This window comes from Psammomys obesus, unplaced genomic scaffold (assembly GCF_907164565.1).
Source record: "Psammomys obesus unplaced genomic scaffold, mPsaObe1.curated_primary_1811, whole genome shotgun sequence".
NCBI lineage: Eukaryota > Metazoa > Chordata > Mammalia > Rodentia > Muridae > Psammomys > Psammomys obesus.
In genome coordinates, this window is record NW_026596100.1 from 8,413,369 (window position 1) to 8,432,378 (window position 19,010).

Below are 19,010 nucleotides of genomic sequence, written 5' to 3' on the forward strand. Positions count from 1 at the left end.
CATCAATGTTCATAAGGGAAATTGGTCTGAAATTCTCTTTCTTTGATTGGTCTTTGTGTGGTTTAAGTATCAAGGTTACTGTGACCTCATAGAATGAGGTTGGTAATGTTCTCCTTCTGTTTCTATTTTGTGAAATAATTAAAAGAGTATTGGTGTTAGCTCTTCTTTGAAGGTCTGGGAGAATTCTGTCCTGAAACCATCTGGCCCTGAACTTTTTTATAGAAAATTGAACTCAAAAACTCAGGTAAATTGACAGATGCGCTAATACATGAGATGGCTATATTTTAAAGAATAACAAATTGTTCTAAATTTCATATGATAGAATACAAGCACAAAATTGAAGAAAAACAGCACCAGTAAGCTATTAACAAGAAGTCACTCTAAAAGATAAGAATAGAAACAATAGCGTAACATGTTTTATCTGCTCTAACTGATCCATAGCTATAGAATAGAAAACTTAACAATTGGTTATATGTGTGTATATACATGCATATATTAAAGAAGTATTTGCTGAGTGATATAAGCAATGTAAAGAATATTGTTCAGTGTATGCAATGATAAGATTAGGTTTCCTAACTTATAAACATAGAAGCTTTCCAGTTTAATAAACTCTTTAGGCTAAAAATGGAGTTAATGTTGATAGTGGTAGATATGTATAACACAGAAGTGTTAATGTATTTTAAACAACTCTTAAACAATGTAAAACACAAAATAAGTTTATAGATTAAATAATATAAAATCAAGAATGTTCTTTTTTCTGAATGAATATGTAGACTGTGCAGTAGATGAGTAGTGACTACCAAAATCCAAGAAGATAATAGATAAAATAGAGAACTTTTAGAAAATCTACCCAAAGAATAAGAAAATGTGATAGAATATTACAAACTCACACACACACACACACACACACACACGCAAACAGAGAGAGAGAAGCTTCTACTGTATATGAAGACAGACACAGGTTTGAGTGTGTTTGCATGTATGTAAATGTTCAGGTAGGTTCAGGTTCACATGCAAACATGTGGACCTGCATGTGAAGGCCCAGTGACTCCAGGTGTCCTTCTCAGGTACTAGCCACCTTTATTTTCTGAGACAGGCTTGCCTGTAACTTGGTGTGCAGGCTAGACTAGCTTGCCAGAAGGCCTCAGGGCCTCCCTCTCCTCTAATCGCTCAACACTGATACTAGGAGTGTGTGCCACTGTGTCTGGAATTTTTTTAGATTTGTTCTGAGATTGAATTCAGGTCCTTGAGCAAAGCAAGCACTTCACCAACTGATGATTCTCTCCAGCCTCCAAAATGTACATTTATATTTAAAACCATAGAAGCACAAAAGGAATATTATCTTGTGTATATCTCTGTGATAAAATTTTGGAAGCCTACAAATGTCAATAAATGTTCACAAGTGTTTCAAATTATGTGGTCTATGCCAGTTAGCTATTGATGTATATAAGTCTTTGTAGCATAATACAAAACTGTTTTACTTATCATTCCAAAATTTGTCAGCGTTTATTTCTCTCAGCTATACATGGGGTTGGTTGAAGTGTTCACAGTGTGAAGGGTGGATGTATCTCAAGGCTTCATTGCTCTCCTATTAGCAGTACTGCACTCAGACATAGCTGTGTTGGCAATTATAAGGTCTGCCCATGCTCAGTACTGATGGAATTGCAGACTTCTACAAGGACTTGCAAAACCTGAAATATTTTCTGATGAATCTTAGAATACAATTCAGTTCACTAAGTGAACTGGACTCTAAAATATTGAAGTGTTTCTATTTAAAGATATTATCTGGAGAAAAATCTGGACCAAAAAATAAAATAAATTACTCATAAACACCAATATCCAAAAACCCCTTTCAAGGGTACACATTTCTAAAGATACTTTCATGGGAGAATAAGAGTAAATGCCTAGAGATTTTTATTGTAACCATGTCTGTGTCATTGGGGAGTTGAAGGTGCCATAAATATTTAATCCTATAAGAAGTGATAAATACATTGAAATCACATCAATCAAAATTACATAGCACTCACCACCTGAGTTAGGTATGACTAATATATGACTATATCTAATAAGGCAACAAAGGAACACTTTCAACAAGCTAATGGATCCAGAAGTAAAAATCTATGCTTGCTGTAGAGAGAAACCAAACTACAAGTGTTTTATGGAAAATGCCTATTGGGGAGCTATATAGATTTGTTTTCATAATTCAGTATAGACTATAGGAAGCCAGATCTGCAGACTGATCATCATTGTGATGTGACCTGCTTTGTTTCAGAGTCTGATAAAAAGCCCTCTGATGATGTGCTATGCAATGTGCAAAGCCACAGAGTCCCTGGCTAATATTGGATCTGCGGAATTTTTGCCAAAATATTTAGAAAATCAGTTTTTGTTAACGCCCTCACTTGCCACTCTGCTCACAGGTAGATTTTTGTTGTTGTTGTTGTTACTGTGCTGATTTAAAATTTGTGTATGTGTATACTTAAGAAATATGTATACTTTGTATATATTTGTAAATTTAAGAAATAGGTCATGTAATCAAAAGACCCAGGTGCCGTACACTTGAGTGCCACTTGATAAAACTTAAAATCATAAGCTAACTTGTCTCTGCTCCCAAGGCAGAGATACAATCTCTATTGATGTTTACAGTGCAAAGAAACCTGCTTGCAAAAAGTTTAGAACAAAGAACAGTCTGCTACAATATTCAGTATGCACATAAGATTTAAGTTGATAGGAAAAACATTTACCTACTAATTATACATGAAGTGTATAATATAGGAATAGACTAAACATCACCACAGTAGAAGAAATTATAATATATATAACTTAATTGAAGCTTTCCTTAAATATAGAGACACAAGTTTTGAAAGAAAGATACAAAAAGTATACTATGTGAACACCAACCAGAGCAAATGCTTGTGTAACTGCATTAATTCTAAGTTTAATGTCATTTCAAGCAAAGGACTTTGTAAAGAGAGCTACTGGTATAAGAATCAGTAATTAATGTAGATCATAAAATTATAAGTAGACATTCCTCAATAACATTGCTTTCAAGTATATAAAACAAAAATCACAGAAAATTAGTGACCCTCTAAGAACTCCTGTTTTCTTCTCTATCCTTTCTTTCAGTTCTCAGGTTCTAAAGTAAAATATTTTTCTCTTTAATTTCCTTACCAGATTTACTGTCCACTCTTCTGAAGTCCTTCAGATTAATCCTAATCCACAATATTATCTTCAAAATTATTACCCACATGACATATTTTACTTTCTATTAAATATATCTATAAACTTCTACATAAAGCACCAAATATTCACTTTTCCATTAAAGTTTTCAAACACAAAACAGAAATGCATTTAAAAGTCCTTACAAGTATATGATGGAAGTATTATTATTTATGTGATTAGTTCAATAGTATCATAAACTTTTGGAAATCATTTTAATTGGCTCTTTACACTTGTGTGTGAGTGTGTGTGTGTGTGTGTATTCATGGTCTTGCAATTGCACATACGTGGAAGTCAGCCGACAACTTGTGGGAGTTCATTTTTTCCTTCTACCATTTGGGTTACAAGGATTGGTGGCAAGCACCTTTCCTTGTTGAGTTGTCTTGCTAGTGCCCACATTATGTTCTTCTCTTTAGCTTGATTTAATCCAATGGCAAGCCTTTCAAATAAATTTGATTGTTGAGATGGGGTGAGTTGCAGCCAAGAACTTGACCTTTGTCTGTATGTAAGGCTAGTTTTCAAGTCTTCTTCCTATTATTTTTAGGTGTGCTTTGCCACACCGAGTTTAATTGGTTTTGATTCAATTCATCAAACTTTTCATTTTCAAGATTTGAATTATTTTTCAGAATCTCTTTTTTATTTTTTTATTTTTTATATTAATTACAGTTAATTCACTTTGTATTCCAGCTGTAGCCCTTTCCCTCATTCCTTCCCAATCCTACCCGCCCTCCCTCATCTCCTCCCATTTCCTTCTCCAAGTCCACTGATAGGGGAGATCCTCCTCCCCTTCCATTTGACCTTAGCCTATCAGGTCTCATCAGGACTGTCTTTCTCTTGAAATGTCTTACGAAATTCAATCATATGTCATTTTGTTATGTGTGTGTATGTGTGTGTGTGTGTATTTCATATATATTTCATATGTATTTTCATACTTCTTTTTTATAATGAGATTTGCACATGTGTTTACATGCAAAATTCTTTACTTTTATATGGCAGGCTTCTGATAGTGTGACTTAATTTCTCATGTAATGATGAATTTACGTATAAAGGTACTCTATAATAAAATGTCTTAAACGTTTGTTGTGAACACAGTTTCAGAAAAGAGATTAATTACTATGTAAGGAAAGAGTAAACTAGCGTTTCTGCAAGTTGTGAAAAAGTGGACAAACTTTGGCACTTCGAGCAGATGTATAGGGATTGTTGTCCTGGCATGCATACTCAGTAGTGACGCCTAGTGGAGTGACAGCACTGTTAGGAATTGTAGAGCTCTAAAGACATTGATAATAGCAAGTGAGTTATTTGGAAGTGATTCTTGGTTGTTGCTGAATTTATGAGGCAGGGTCTATGGATTGACTGAAGGTACTTAATGGTGAAGGTTAACAATTAGAAGTGTATCTTTTATTCTGTGACACCTCATCACCAGACTTACCAATCACATATAATCTGCCCTGCTGCAACTGGCTACTGTAAAAGAAAGAAAGATAAGTAAGAGATAAAATATAAATAATAATAATAAGAAAATATATAAAAAGAAAAAAGGAAAGAGAGGAAAACCTAATTAAAATGAAGATAAGAAAAATAAAAAATAATTGCAATATTAAATTGTAAAGAGAGGTAGTGCTATTCCCACTTTTCAGAGAAAGCACAAGATTGATTTCCAAAGTGGCTGTACAAGTTCACTTTCCCACCAGCAATGGAGGAGGATTCTCCTTTCTACACAACCTCTCCAGCATGTGTTGTCACTTGAGTTTTTTATCTTAGCCATTTTGATAAATATAAGATGGAATCTCAGGATCGTTTTGATTTGCATTTCCCTGATGACTAAGGATATTGAGCATTTCTTTAAGTGTTTCTCTGCCATTCGATATTCCTCTGTTGAGAATTCTCTGCTTACTCTGTACCCCATTTTAATTGGAATATTTGTTTTGTTGGTGTCTAATTTCTTGAGTTCTTTATATATTCTGGATATTAGTCCTCTATTGGATGTAGGGTTGGTGAAGATCCTTTCCCAGTCTATAGGCTTGTCATTTTGTTCTGCTGACAGTGTTCTTTGCTTTACAGAAGCTTTTCAGTTTCGTGAGGTCCCAATTATTAATTGTAGATCTTAGAGACTGAGCTGTTTCTGTCTTCTGTGCCAATCAGTTTGAGGCTCCTCCCTAGTTTTTCTTGTAATAAATTTAATATGTCTGGTTTTAGGACTAGGGGAAGAGGATGAGAAGAGAGAAGGGTGAGACTTAGGGAGTTGAGGGAGGGAGCTTCAATTGGGATTTATAAAGAATAAATTGTGAAGAAAAAAGTTTTTTAAAAAATGAATAAACCAATTTAAGTGAAAGGAAATAGTAAACAGGTTCAGCAAATAGTAAACAGGTCCTCCTTGCCTCTTATCTTATCCTAGCCTACCTAGTCTCATCAGCACTGTCTGGATCCTTTTTTTCTGTGGCCTAATAAGGCCACCCTACTAGGTTGAGATGACCAAAGAACATGCAACATAATTCAAGCCAGAGACTGCTCTTGCTCCTCTTACTAGGGAACCCCCATGGAGACTGAGCTGCCCATGGGCTACATCTGTGCAGCGTGTCTAGGTCCTCTCTATGCATAGTCCTTGGTTGAATCATCAGAAGGGCATGGGAGAGAAGATGGAGAGAAGGTGGAACCAAGAGATGAGAGAGGGTGCTACAGCCTGGAGACAAAGTGAATAAATTGTAAATAATAATAATAATAATAATAATAATAATAATAACAAATGTGAAGAGAGAGAGGGAGAAAAAAGGTAATTGACAACATCTTCCTGTCTAAGATCGTTCTGGATATTCTAGATCTGAAATTCATAATGAATAGACTGATAATAGTCTAGTGTATTTTCAGATTATTCTAATTGCTCAAATTAGTTAGAGCAGAAGCAGGATGTACTCAACATCTGACACAGTCAGGGGATGTAGAAAGTCGTAAGGGTGTGCAGTCACTGGAGTATTTTCATCTGTAATACCCTTTTCATGGATAATGATGGTAGAGCATTAAGTCTTGCCACATAAATGTAGAGAAAATATATGCTTTTTTAGGTATATCTTCACTTAGGAAGTTTTATTCTGTACAGTGGATATGTTGACAGTATTGGGGCTACAGAAAGCTCTTCTTAATGAACACTAAATTTGGGCAGAGTATGGACCATGCTGAATGGGTATACATTTGCTCTGAAGGCTTTTACTTTTTGAAATCTGGTGCACAGGAAACATCCAAGACATGGAGCATGTCTAGAATGTCTCTCACAGTGTGTGTCTAAGCATACACCTGTCGGTATGTTGTGTCAGAGACACTCACCCAAAGTATACCTATCTCACTGCCTGGGGTTGCTGCTTCCCCAGCTGACACACATGAGAAGTCTGAGACTCTTCTGAGACATGAAAGACTAGGCCAGGGTTTCCAACCTCAAAGTAGCTGAGTCCCTGACAGCAGAACCTTTCCTGAGGCAGCTCTATAACTCAGTTCTCACTTAACTTCTTGTTAATTTCTTTTGTGAAGTTAGCTTGTTCTCAGACACCAGGCCGTGCTTCTACTGAGGCTGACTTGTCTCAGGATGCAGCCTTCATTGCCATGTCTTGGCTTCCACTGTCATTTTACTGCCTAGTAGAGAGTCCATATCTCTGCCTAAAGTTTTGTATTCAGAGCCAGGACGTTTGCTCATCTGGCTTTGTCATTCTCCCTAGGCTATGGAAGGTGCCACATTTTATTTTCTATGCAGATATGCAGACAATATCTAGTTCTTACCCACTCTTCATTTCATGACAAGCTCCAAGTCTACAATTTTGTTTCCACCCTATGGAAAAGAAAACTATTCCTGAGTGTCCCTATACCATCACCTTGGACCTGAATTTTATCAATTATGCATTTTATTGTACACTTTTCTTCTTTGGTCTTTTTTTACATCCATCAACCTTATTACTTTTCTCTTTGCTCTTATTTTTTGCATTTGTATGGAACATTTCCTTTGTATACATTCAAATCATCATTAGACTTAACCTAGTGTTTATGTTTATATATAGTGGTCTATATTTCATTTACTTGTTATATTGAGGTTTTTTTTCCATTTTTCTCTTCCTCATATTTTCTTTTTTTTTTTGACCATATTCTTCTGATTTCCTCTTTTGAAATATTTATGTTTAAGGAGAAATAAAAACCATACCTTATATTAGGTACTATGGAGGCTCAAACTGTTGTAAGACTGTCCGTGTGGACCATCTATGAAAGATCTCAGTGAGATGGTTGTTCCAATTCTTATCCATGGGATAATTTGAGGAAGCCTTTTATCATTTGAGTATCCCTTAATAGTCCATATATTAAACTTTTAGTAATTGAAGCAATAACATGTCTCAATAACACAGCTCCTAACTGCTATGTGACATGGACTATGTTCCTGGCTTGTATTTGATACCCAGTAGTATAGGAGCAAAACATCACCTTTACTACAAGAATCCAGTAGACCTATAATGGCCCCATTCCCATGCACAAGACTGTATGTGTTACAAATTTTGGATTTATTCAAATACCACACATTTTTGGCTTTTTTTTCTTAAGTCTGAAAAGTCTGTATTTGAGTAGAAGGAATGGCACCTATATGTAATTTTTCAGTACTCTCAACTTGTATGTTTAAAAGTATTTCATTTTTCCTTTCATAGGAATCATTTTAATTCCAGGTGGTGCAATTGGCATTTTCCTGGGAGGTTTCGTTGTCTCCAAGTTGAAATTGTCATGTAGAAGCCAAATGAGATTTATAATGGCAACATCTATTATATCACTTGGGCTCTTGGTATTAGTCATTTTTGTAAAGTGTGAAACAGTGGATTTTGCTGGAATCAATGAAGATTATGATGGGTAAATATAAACTGGTACACAAGATTTTTAAATTATAACCAAAGGCATACTTTTAGACTAGTAATCCAGTAACCTTAGATATTTATGTAACTCTTGCAATTATTAAACATTCAAATAAAATATTAAATATGTTTTTTCATATTAACATAGATACCTCACAGAGATATGTTTGTCATGCAGTTATAAGTGATTTGTAATCAAATCTATAACTTTCTATGCAGCAAGTACAAGATATTACTAGAATATGTGTAAAGTGATTTGACCTTGTATTCTTGAACTGTTCTGTCTGACTTCTTCTAGACATCAAAGACTATTTTTAAAGTATATTTGAGTGTGCACATGGACATTGAAAATTAAATATCTAATGATCAAAGAGCTTGACATGAGTTAATATTAAATGTTGTACAACATAAATGCAACTGAAAACCAAAGGACTAAGCAGCAGTTCTCCCATTTTAAATATGTTTTTTTTTATTTTTTATTTATGTGTGTGAATGAGCACCTGCATTTTATGCACATGTGTGAGTGCCTGTAAGAGCTGAAAAAGGTGTTAGATTCACAAGATCCAGAATTACAGACATTTGTGAATTGCTAACCTTGGTCCCGGAAACTTAACTTAGGTTATCCAGCAGGAAGGGCCGCAAGTGCTCTTAATGGCTGAGCCATTTCTCCAAGACCTCCAGAATTAGTTTAGCACAGCATCCTTCTTTGAAAGAATAAGTAAGTAATTGCCCATTCTTCAAATAGACTACAAAAACAAAGAAACTGAAGTCCATAAAATTAGAGATCTCAGGGAACCATTACAGCACACACCAGAAAGTCACAAAGGGAGTGGAGTAAAGAAATAAGTGCAGTCACGTTGTATCAATATATGAAAAGAGAAAGTGGTAGTTATGAAAAATGCAATATCATTAGGCATAGTTAAAAAAAATAACCAACAGTAAAATTAACCAAAGAAGTAAATTAGTGCAGAGAAAGTTATAACTACATAATAAGTTCAAGGACAACCTAGGTTAAATTTTTAAAAAGAAAATAAAAATTAAAACCATAAAATCCTGTAGATCAAAATGCAAAGTAGTGGCTCTCATAAATGCATGAAGGGTTTCGAGAAATGAGAAGCACAAAAATGTTGTACAGCACATAGAAAACTAATGGAGAAAGATTGCCATAAACTGGAGGTGAGCCTGGTTATATAATGAATTTAGATCAAAGTGGGCTAAAGGGGAAAGATCTGTAACACAGAAGGTGAAAAACAGGAGAATGAGAGTGAGAAAAGAATGGAAAAGAAAGAAATCAAAAAAGAAAGAAATCAAGAAAGAAAAGACGGGAGGAAGAAAGGAAAGGAAGGAAGGAAGAATGGAATGAGGAGAAAATGAATTAAGAAAACTGGAGGGAGGCAGAGCCAAGATGGTGACTAGCATACACAGTTTATGACTTGTGGAAGAGCTGAACACCTGAGTTGGTGAATGGAAGGACTTCTGAAGCCAGGAAGAGGACCTTGAGACTTTCTAAACAACAGGGAACATCCCACAAGGTGAGAACTTTGGTCTCCGGTCAACCATACACTTGTTTGGGGAAAGAGAGAAACGATCCTTTGTTCTCCCTGCACTCCCCTTTCTTGAAAAAACCTCCTCCTTCGCACAGCCAGCTCACCGAGATTCTCAGCTCAGAGCTAACTGCCTGGGCTCTGCAGCCAGCAGCTGAGGCAGAGCTCCTAGCCCCTTAGCAGCAACTGCCAGCTATACCGGTCTTGGAGTCCCAGACCTGCAGCACCATCCTCCCAGGGTCCCAGGTTTGCTGGCTATCATACTGGCTCCAAAGGATCTCTCAGCCACTGATTGTATGGCCAGCCCAAACCCTCAGTAAGAGATAATACGCTATATACCCACCAAAGCCCAGCAGACTCGCCATACAAGCTAGGCAAACCAGGCGCTGGTCCTCCCAGGCATGGAGAGTACAGTGGAGGACCCCCTAACTTCCCAGAAGGCATCTGGACCAGCATCCCAGTCTCCAGCTGCAGCTGGACTTCCTAACCTGGTGGCTACAACAGCACTGAGCTGGCAGAGCACGTCAGTCCTCCTGCATAAGACCAAGCAGGGCCAAACCAGAGAGCAGAGAGCCCAGATACCCTGATCCTTGCCGATGTGACCTGCTTGAGAGTGAGTGTGCTCTTGAGTGTCTGCAAAGCCCCAGATCCAGGGTCCTTCTAAAATAGAAGACAGGCATCGGACCACTCCCAACCACATACCGACTGTGGGAAATGGAGGGTCACTTGGGACATTGAAGCCCCTGCTCTGCAGGTCCAACTGAGGAGTTAAGGCAGATAATGCAGAAAATTGAGCAGAGAGAGTCACCACTGCCTGGTACATATATAGTGCATGCACAAATAACCCACTAGTGGCCTGCAAGGCAGAGCCCCTCCCACACACTCAAGGGTTCAACATTCTCTATCACTCTGTCTCTAGAGACACACTTCCATGCACACTTACACACACACTCACACACACACACACACACACACACACAACTGCATTTGCCCTATTGTGCCTGCGTAGTATCTCCCACAAGTACAGCTAATGCATCAACGCACACACTGATGACACTCTCTCAGCTTCCTGAAGAACTCTCCAGATGCCAGAGAGAGACAGTACCAGTCTGAACTGCAGAATCCAGAAAAAAACAGGGAAGCCTTTATAAATCAGGACATCATGACTTCAACAGCAACCCCTAAAACTGATGGATACTCCAATTTAACAGAACAGGAAAATGACTTTAAAGTTATGCTTATCCAATTATTTGAGGCTCATAAAGAGGACAAAAAAATCTCTCAGAGCAATAGCCATGCAAATTCAGACAGTTAAAGAGGAAATGAAAAAAAATCTATCAAAGATTTGGCCAGTCAATTGGAAGCAAAGAAAGAAGAAATGACAAAATTCTTAAAGAAACACAGGCAAATATTGCCAAACAAGTAGAGGCACAAGTAGAGATACAATTAGTGGCATATAGAGAGGAATTGAACAACAACAACAAAAAAAATACATCGTAGAGAGACAAGAATCCACACTCAAACAGTTGAAGGAAATGGTGCAAGGCATGAAAACAGAATTGAAATCAATGAAGAAAACACAAACTGGGAAAACTCTGGAGCTGGAGAACTTGGAGAAAAGATCAGGAACCACAAAGGTAAGCATCACCAACAGAATAAAAGAGATGGAAGAGAGAATTTCTGGTGCTGAAGATATCCTCGCAGAAATTGATACTTCTCTCAAAGAAAAAGTAAAATCAGAAAATCCCAAATACAAAATATCCAAAAATCAAGGATGCCAGGAAAAGGAAAGAATAATAGGAATTGATGAAAAAGAAGACTCCAGGCTCCAAGGTCCAGAAAATATTTTTAAGAAAAGCATGGAAGAAAATTTTTCCAACATAAAGAAAGAGATGTCCATAAATATGCAAGAGGCCTACAGAACACCAAATAGACTAGACCAAAAAAGAAACACATCATGTCACATCATAGTCAAAACACTAAATCTACAGAACAAAGAAAAGATATTAAAAGCAGCAAGGGGAAAAGGCCAAGTAACATATAAAGGTAGACCTATCGGAATCACACCAGACTTCTCATCAGAAACTATGAAAGCCAGAAGGGCCTGGGCAGGTATCATGCAGACTCTAAGAGACCACAGATGCCAACATAGGTTTTATCCTGCAAAACCTTCAATCAACATAAATGGAGTAAACAAAACATTCCATGACAAAACTAAATTTATGCAATATCTGCACAGCAAACCAGCCCTACAGAAGATACTAGAAGGAAAATGCCAATCCAATGAAAACAACTTCATCCAAGAAAACATAGCATATAGATAATATCCCACCCAAAATTAAAAGAAAACAAGCAATGAAACACAGCAAGACCACCAACTGCACAATAAAAGGAACTGATATTCATTGGTCGCTATTATCTATCAACATCAATGGACTCAACTTTCCAAAAAAAAAAAAAAAGACACAGAATAACAAAATGGGTGCAGAAACATGATCCAACATTCTGCTGCATCCAAGAAACACACCTCTGCAATAAAGATAAATACTATCTCAGAGTAAAGGGCTGGAAAAATGTCTTTCAAGCAAACAGACCCAGAAAACAAGCTGGGGTAGCTATCATAACATCTAACAAAATACACTTTCAACCAAAATTAATCAAAAAAGATGAAGTGGGACACTGCATTCGCATCAAAGGAAAAACCACCAAGAGGACATCACAATTCTGAACATCTATGCCCCAAATACAAGAGCGCCTCCATTCATAAAGGAAAAATTATTACAACTTAAATCACACATTGATGTCAACACCTTAAAAGTGTGAGACTTCTACACCCCACTTTCACTAAGGGACATATCTAGAAAGAAGCCAAATAGGAAAATAAAGGCACTTACAGAGGTCCTAAATCAAATGGACCTAATAGATGTCTATAGAACTTTTCACCCAAAATCAAAAGAATATACCTTCTTTTCAGCACCTCATGGAACCTTCTCCAAAATACACCATATATTTGGTCATAAAACAACCCTCAACAGATACAAGAAGATTGAAATAATCTGTATTCTATCTGACCGCCTTGGACTAAAGCTGGACCACAACAAAAATGAAATTATAAAAAAGCCTACAAGCACATGGAAACTGAACAACTTTCTGCTCAATGACAGCTGGATGAAGGAAGAAATAAAGAAAGAAATTAAAGACTTCCTAGAATTCAATGAAAATAAAGTTACAACATAACCTAATTTATGGGACACAATGAAAGCAGTGCTCAGAGGAAAATTCATAGCACTAAGTACCTTCAAGAAGAAATTTGTGTCATTTCGTACAAGCAACTTAATAGCCCAACTGAAAGCCCTAGAAATAAAAAGAAGCAAATTGGTTCTTTGATAAAATCAGCAAGCTAGGCAAACCTTTAGCCAAACTAACTAAAAGGCAGAGAGAAACTATCCAAATCAGCAAAATCAAAAATGAAAGGGAGACATAACTACAGACACCAGGGAAATCCAAATAATCATTAGGTCGTACTACAAAAGCTTATGTGCCACAAAATTTGAAAATCTAAAAGAAATGGACAATTTTCTAGATAGAGTCGATTTAGCAAAATTAAGTCAAGATCAGGTAGAAAGTTTGAATAATCCTATATCTCCCAAGGAAATAGAAGCAGTCATCAACAGTCTCCCTACCAAAAAAAAAAAAAAGCAATGGGCCAGATGGATTCAGTGCAGAATTCTACCAGACCTTCCAAGAAGTGCTAACTCCAATTCTCTCCAAACTATTCCACAAAATAGAAACAGAAGGAACATTACCAAACTCATTCTATGAAGCCACAGTCACCTTGATACCTAAACCACACAAAGACCCAACAAAAAAAGAGAACTTCAGACCTATCTCTCTTATGAACATTGATGCAAAAATGCTCAATAAAATTCTTGCAAACGAAATCCAAGAACACATCAAAGACATCATCCCCCATGACCAAATAGGCTTCATCCCACTTATGCAAGAGTGATTCAACATACAGAAATCCATCAATATAATCCACCACATGAACAAACTGAAGGAGAATAAAAACACATGAACATTTCCTTAGATGCCGAAAAAGCATTTGACAAAGTCCAATACCCATTCATGTTTAAAGTCTTGGAGAGTTCAGTGATACAAGGCACATACCTAAACATAGTAATTCAATATACAGCAAGCCTATAGCCAACATCAAACTCAATGGAGAGAAACTTAAATCAATCCCACTGAAATCAGGGACAAGACAATGCTGCCCACTCTCTCCATACCTCTTCAACATAGTACTTGAAGTCCTAGCCAGAGCAATAAGACAACTAAAGGAGATCGAGGGGATACAAATCGGAAAGGAAGAGGTCAAAGTGTCACTATTCACAGATGATATGATGGTATATATAAGCGACCCCAAAAATTCAACCAGAGAACTCCTCCAGCTGATAAACACCTTCAGCAAAGTGGCAGGATACAAAATCAACTCAAAAAAATCAGAAGCCCTCCTCTATACCAAAGACAAAAGGGCAGGGCAGAGAAAGAAATTAGGGAAACAACACCCTTCACAATAGCCACTAATAACATAAAGTACCTTGGGGTGACACTAACCAAGCAAGTGAAAGATCTCTTTGAGAAAAACTTCAAGTCTCTGAAGAAAGAAATCAAAGAAGATCTCAGAAGATGGAAAGATCTCCCATGCTCATGGATTGGTAGGATTAACATTGTGGAAATGGCCATCCTGCAAAAAGCAATCTACAGATTCAATGCAATTCCCATCAAAATACTAACTCAATTCTTTACAGACCTTGAAAAAAAGATTCTCAGGTTCATATGGAGAAACAAAACACCCAGAATCTCCAAAACAATCCTGTACAACAACAGATGATCTGGAGGTATCTCCATCCCCGATCTCAAGTTGTACTACAGAGCAATAGTAATAAAAACTGCATGGTATTGGCATAAAAACAGAAAGGAGGATCAATGGAACTGCATAGAAGACCCAGAAATAAACCCACACACCTATGAATACTCGATTTTTGACAAAGAAGCCAAAACCATTCAATGGAAAAAAGACAGCATCTTCAACAAATGGTGCTGGTCCAACTGGATGTCCACATGCAGAAAAATGAAAATAGATCTATATTTATCACCCTGCACAAAACTAAAGTGCAAGTGGATCAAAGACCTCAACATAAAACCAGATCCTCTAAATCGGTTAGAAAAAAATGTGGGGAAGAGCCTTGACCTCATTGGCACAGGAGACAACTTCCTGAACAGAACACCAACAGCACAGGCTCTAAGAGCAACAATCAATAAAATGACCTCATGAAACTGAAAAGCTTCTGTAAAGCAAAAGACACCGTTGTCAGAACAAAATAACAACCTACAGACTGCGAAAGGATCTTTACCAACCTTCTATCTGACAGAGGGCTGATATCTAGAATATAAAGAACTAAAGAAGCTAAAAAACAATAAATCAAGTAATCCAATTAAAAAATGGGGTATGGAACTAAACAGAGAATTCTCTGTAGAGGAATATAGAATGGCAGGGAAACACTTAAAGAGATGTTCAACATCCTTAGCCATCAGGGAGATGCAAATCAAAATGAGCCTGAAATTTCACCTTACACCCATCACAATGGCTAAAATAAAAAAACTCAAATGACAACACATGCTGGAGAGGTTGTGGAGAAAGGAGAACCTTCCTCCACTGCTGGTGGGAAAGTAAACTGATACAACCACTTTGGAAGTCAATTTGGCACTTTCTCAGACAATTAGGAATAGTGCTTCCTCAAGACCCAGCTACTTAGCATGTACCCAAAATTTGCTCAAGTACACAACAAAGACATTTGCTCAACCATGTTTGTAGCAGCTTTATTTGTACCAGCCAGAACCTGGAAACAACCCAGATGTCCATCAACGGAAGATTGGATATAGAAATTTTGGTAGTTTTACACAATGGAATACTACTCCGCAATCAAAAATGAGGAAATCATGAAATTTGCACACAAATGGTGGCATCTAGAAAAGATCTTTCTGAGTGAGGTATCCCAGAAGGAGAAAGACATACATGGTATATACTCACTTCTATAGACCTATAAGATATGATATACTCACTTATATAGACCTATAAGATATGATAAACATAATGAAATCTATATACCTAAAAAAGATAATCAAGAGAGCGGACATGGGGTATGATTATCAATCCTCATTTTGAAAGGCAGATGGGATGCACATTAAACATTGACAGGAGTCTACTGAGCGCATTTGAAAAACTCTAACTAGCAGTGTTTTCAAAGCAAAGACTCATGACCAAACCTTTGGCAGAGTACAGGGAATCATAAGAAAGAAGGGGAGTTAGTATGATGAGGAAAGGATAGGAGTTACACAAGGACCAAACATATCTGGGCACAGGGTCTTTTCTGAGACTGACATGCAACCAAGGACCGTGTATTAATGTAACCTAGAACCTCTGCTCAGATGTAGCCTGTGGTAACGCAGTAACCAATTGGTTTCCCATAGTGAGGGGAACAAGGACTATTTCTAACAGGAACTCAATGACTGGCTCTTTGTCCTCCCCACCCCCCAAGGGAGGAGCAGTCCTGTTAGGCCACAGAGGAGAGCTTTGCAGCCAGTCCTGAAGATACCTGATAAAACAGGATCGGATGAATGGGGAGGAGGTTTCCCCTATCAGTGGACTTGGCAAGGGACACGGTGGAGATGAGGGAGGGAGGGAGGGACTGGGAGGGAATGAGGGATCGGGACATGGCTGGGATACAGAGTTAATAAAATGTAACTGATAAGAAAAAAATAAAATTAAAAAAAAATAAAAAAAAGATATGATAAACATAATGAAATCTTTACACCTAAAGAAGATAAACAAGAGAGAAGACCCTGGGTAAGATGATCAGTCATCACTGAGAAAGACAAATGGGAGGGGCATTTGAAGTAGGTGAAAACAAGCAACAGGACAGGAGCCTACCTCAGAGGGCCTCAGTGTATCAAAGCAGATACTAAGACTCATAACCAAATCTTCGGCAAAGTGCAGGGAATCATATAAAAGAAATGGGAGTTAGTATGATGTGGAGTAGATAGGAGCTCCAAAAGGACCAAATATATCTGGGCACAGGGGCCTTTTCTGAGACTGATACTCCACCAAGGACCATGTATGGATATAACCTAGAACCTCTGCTCGGATGTAGCCTGTGGTAGCTCAGTAACAAATTGCTTTTGGCCAGGATGTTTTACCACAGCAAAAGAATCCCTAACTAAAGCCAGGCATGGTGGCATATGCTCAATAGAGGAATATAGAATGGCAGAGAAGCACTTAAATAAGTGATCAATGTTCTTAGTCATCAATGAAATGCAGATCAAAACCACCCTGTGATTTCACCTTACATCCATCAGAATGTCTAAGATCAAAAAATCAAGTGACAATGCATGCGGGAGAGGATATGGAGAAAGGGAAACAACCTGCTCTTGCTGGTGGGAATGTAAAGTTGTAAAACCACTTTGGAAATCAATCTGGTGCTTTATCAGAAAATTAGTAGTAGAACTGCCTCAATATTCAGCTATACCACTCCTAGGCATATATCTGAAAGATGCTCAAGAATTCAAATATACATTTGCTCAACCCTGTTTGTAAGCAGCTTTATTCATAAGAGCCAGAATCTGGAAACAACCTAGATGTCCCTCAACAGAAGAATGGATACAGAAAGTGCAGTTGTTTAAATACTACTCAGCAATTAAATTTTCAAGGAAATCATGAAATTGGCAGGCAAATGGATGGAACTAGAAAAGATGCTCATGTATCCCAGAAGAAGAAAGACACACACGGTATATACTTATATATAAGTGGATACTAGCCATATAATATTGGATAAACATACTAAATTCTATAGTCCTAAAGAAGCTAAACAACAAGGAGAACCATAGGAAGATGCTTAATCCTCATTCAGATGGTCAAACTGATAGACACTGAAAGTGAGAGAAGACAGGGAACAGGACAGGAGACCACTTACCACAGAAGGCCTCTGAAAAGATCTAGTAGCAGGGTATCAAAGCAGATTCTGAGACTCATGGCCAAACCTTGTGCTTAATGCAGGGAATCTTATGGAAGAAGGGAGAGATAGAAAGACCTGAAGGGGACAGGAGTTCTACATGGAGAGAAACAGAACCAAACTATCTAGGCCAGGGGAGGCCTGCAGAAACTGATGGTCAAACCAAGACCATGCATGAAGAAGACTTAGACACCTGGTTCAGATGTAGCCCATAGGCAGCTCAGTCTCCAACTGGGTTTCTTAGTAAGGGAAGCAAGGGCTCTCTCTGATTTGAACTCAGTGGCTGGCTCTAAATCACCTCCCCCCTGGGGTTGCTGGAGTGCAGCCTTACCAGGCCAAAGAAGAAGGTGATGCAGCCATTTCTAATGAGACTTGATAGGATGCAGCCAGATAGGTGAGAGGCTTAAGGGGAGAAGAAGGAGGGAGAGTAGAACAGAGAGGAGATGAGGGAGGGGTCTACAGAAGGGATACAAAGTGAAGTTGTAATAAATAATAAATAAGTAAATAAAATAGTAGCACTTGGGAGACAGAGGCACGCAGAACTCCGACTTTGAGGAACCCTGTCTCAAAAACAAAACAAAACAAAAACTCTAAGAAAAACATCTTGGTTCTTTATTTCACAACTCCCAGAAATAACTTCTCAAAACTGCAATGATGTTTATTTTTGACATTTTATTTTCAATTTTTTAATTCTATTTTATTAATTACACATTATTCACTTTGTATACCCCCATAAGCCCCTCCCTTTCCCACCCTCCCTCCCCCTTCATGACACATGCCCCTCCCCAAGTCCACTGATAGGGGAGGTCCTCCTCTCCTTCCTTCTGATCTTAGTCTATCAGATCACATCAGGAGTGGCTGCATTGTCATCTTCTGTGGCCTGGTAAGGTTGCTCCCCCTTAAGGAGGAGGTGATCAAAGAGCAAGCCAAACAGACTATGTCAGAGGCAGTCCCTCTTCCCATTACTATGTAACCCACTTGGAAACTTAACTGCCATGGGCTACATTTGTGCAGGGGTTCCAGGTTATCTCCTGCCTGGTACTTGGTTAGAGTATGAGTCTCTGGGAAGACCCTTGTGTTCAAATTTTCTGGTTCTGTTGCTCTCCTTGTGGGATTCCTGTCCTCTCCATATCTTACTATTTCCCACTTCTTATATAAGATTCCATGCACTCTACCCAACAGTTGGCCATAAGTCTCAGCATCTACAAGGCAGATCCTTTCAGAGGCCCTCTGTGGCAGGTTTCTAGGTTGTTTCCTGTTTTCTTCTTCTTCTTCTTCTTCTTCTTCTTCTTCTTCTTCTTCTTCTT

The 19,010-nt window shown here is 37.9% G+C and overlaps 1 protein-coding gene across 1 annotated transcript in view; it reads left to right on the forward strand.

Moving 5' to 3' along the window:
• Positions 1 to 19,010, forward strand: part of LOC129692143 (solute carrier organic anion transporter family member 6A1-like) — an 81,973-nt gene that overhangs the window by 48,805 nt on the left and 14,158 nt on the right. Inside the window, exons 7-8 of the mRNA XM_055628385.1 lie at positions 2,273 to 2,417; positions 7,890 to 8,085. Coding sequence (XP_055484360.1) covers positions 2,273 to 2,417; positions 7,890 to 8,085 — 341 coding nt within the window. The remainder of the gene's footprint in view (positions 1 to 2,272; positions 2,418 to 7,889; positions 8,086 to 19,010) is intronic.